At 38.2% G+C, this 2,395-nt stretch overlaps 1 protein-coding gene across 1 annotated transcript; it reads right to left on the reverse strand.

Moving 5' to 3' along the window:
- Nucleotides 1–955: 955 nt before the first annotated feature.
- On the reverse strand, nucleotides 956–1,936 carry LOC124050960 (trace amine-associated receptor 1-like). Its single transcript, XM_046373959.1, has one exon. The coding sequence runs from the start codon at nucleotides 1,934–1,936 to the stop codon at nucleotides 956–958; it is 981 nt and encodes a 326-aa protein (XP_046229915.1).
- Between the last annotated feature and the right edge of the window lie 459 nt (nucleotides 1,937–2,395).

Genomic DNA, 2,395 nt, shown 5'->3' on the forward strand with positions numbered 1-2,395 from the left:
AAATCACCCACTGATCTAATTCAGTACATTTCATTTGATTACAAAATTATTTTTGCTATGCATTGAAACATGTACTGAATAAACATTCTGAATAAACTTCAAGATAGTCCATATTGTATTGAATGTATTACTTTGTGTAAGACTCATGATGTGCCAGTAAAGCTGAGATAGTCACACATAGAACACAGGTACATTTGCACACAGTGTGGTTAAGCTGGTTACATGATAATGTAAATTGAAAGCTTATTATAATATCCTTCTTTTTGTGCATCAGTTAGTGTTTCATTTATTTATTGTGTCTTCAGACAGATACCAAGCATTATAGTCCCAATGTTATAGTCAAGCATTATATTTGTTAAAGGTTTAAAAAAAAACAACAAAAAAACACCCATTGATCTATATCCCAGTATTTATGAATAACAAGCTCCTGAGTCATCTGGCAACAGCAAAGTTTGAAGCATTGGAGCAGAGATAGGTGTCAGAGCTAAACCTGAGAAGCAAAATGCTAATGCTGATCAATTGTCATGGTTTGCCAGTGGGCATTCTGATTGGAGTCAAAGACAAGGATTTTAATGGTACAATGGACCAACTGGATCTGTGCACACCTGCACAGGCCACCACAAGATACAGGACTTGTGGCTGCTAATGCTGAACCAGGTGTTGTCTCAGCAAAATACTAAAGGGACAGTTTACACGGTTTTTGCGTGGAGAGATCCCAACCTCCCAGTTATGTACTGGCTGAAGCTTTAACCCTGTGGTAGTGAACTATTCACACACACACACACACACACACACACACACACACACACACACACACACAAGCACATGTTAATATATAGTGTATCATTTAAAACAAACAAAAGATGGAACACAGGTACAGACATGCTTAACTTTTATTATGGGAATTTTCTTTCAACAATGACTCATTAGGTGGCCATTTCAGTACTCCAATATTTCAAAGCAGTTTCGCATTAGAAAAATCACCTTGAAATATTTTTCCAGAAATGATCGTTCTGAATGCCGATCTGAACCAGCTGTAAAAGAAAGCATAGATAAATGGATTGAGCATTGAATTTGACAATGCAAGCCAGTTCAGAGCTTCAAATACAGCAACACTCAATGACACATGACCCAAAAGCTGAGAGGTAGCACAGAGAAAGAAAGGAGACCAACACATCAGAAAAACTCCCAGAACGATTGCAAGTGTTTTTGTGGCCTTTCTCTTCATCTTACTGACAGCTGCTCCAGACTTTATGCTCTGGATGCTGCGAGCCTGTCTCTGTGCAACAAGGAAAATCTTCAGGTAGATACAGAGCATTATGATCACTGGGAGGTAAAATGAGAAAATAAGTCCTAAAATGTTTGCAATTGGAGAATCAATAAAACACCTTTCTTCACAATTTTCCTGGTTTAATCTTGCAATTACATAACCAATTGCAACGAGAACAGAAACACCCCAGCTCACCAAGATCATGATCACAACAACACAGACATTCATTTTGGTTGCATATGTCAGAGGCTGACACACTGCATAATATCTGTCAATGGAAATACAACATAAATTCAAAATGGAAGACATGACCAGACCTGTATCAATGCCGTGTTGTATATTACGCAATAAATCATTATGATACAGCCAGAAGGTCAAAGTGTATTCCATGGTGAAAGGAAAAGCTAAAACACCAACAAGCAGGTCAGCCACAGCCAGAGAGAGAATGAGAAAGTTTGTAGGAGTGTGCAGCTGTTGGAAATAACTGATGGAGATTATGACAAGAAGGTTTCCACACACTGTGACAACAGACACTGAGCCAAGGAAAATGTATAATAAAATACATGCTATAGAAGGAGGGCTTGTCAGTATGTCAGACACATTTGCTCCCCTATGACACGGATGTAAGTCAGCATAAGTTTGGCTGACGTTGACTTCTGGTGCCATGTTTCCGGGTTCCTGCAAATCAGTTTGCTTTCAATAAGTAACAATCATTTAAATATGAAAAATACGTTCATTTTAAAATATTTTGTCCTGCACGAATGTAAAATTGCAATAGATCTCTGGATGAAAACACCTTACCCTTTGAAAGCTCAAGTTTGTCGAGGCATCAGTGTTGGTGGGTGATGACCAAGGCACTGGACACATTCTTGATTTTTATCACCCCTGTCTCATTACCATAATGAAGATAATGTAATAGGGGTGGGAACATCTAATTAGATTGTGATTCAGGATTCAGAAGAGAATTTCGGTGCATGTAAAAGTATACTGACAAATAAAGTTTGAAGTTTGAAGCTTATGCTGTGTTACAGCCCTGTAATGAGTCTGTTTGGTCATTCAGTCCAAATGAAATGAATGAAAAAATTCACCTGCCAAGTGTGAAGTGGATTGGATCAGCCATTTTCC

Source organism: Scatophagus argus, chromosome 19 (genome assembly GCF_020382885.2).
Source record: "Scatophagus argus isolate fScaArg1 chromosome 19, fScaArg1.pri, whole genome shotgun sequence".
Lineage (NCBI taxonomy): Eukaryota > Metazoa > Chordata > Actinopteri > Scatophagidae > Scatophagus > Scatophagus argus.

Coding starts and splice junctions, on each gene's coding strand:
- LOC124050960 (XM_046373959.1), bottom strand. CDS start 1,936: ATGGCACCAGAAGTCAACGTCAGCCAAACTTATGCTGACTTACATCCG.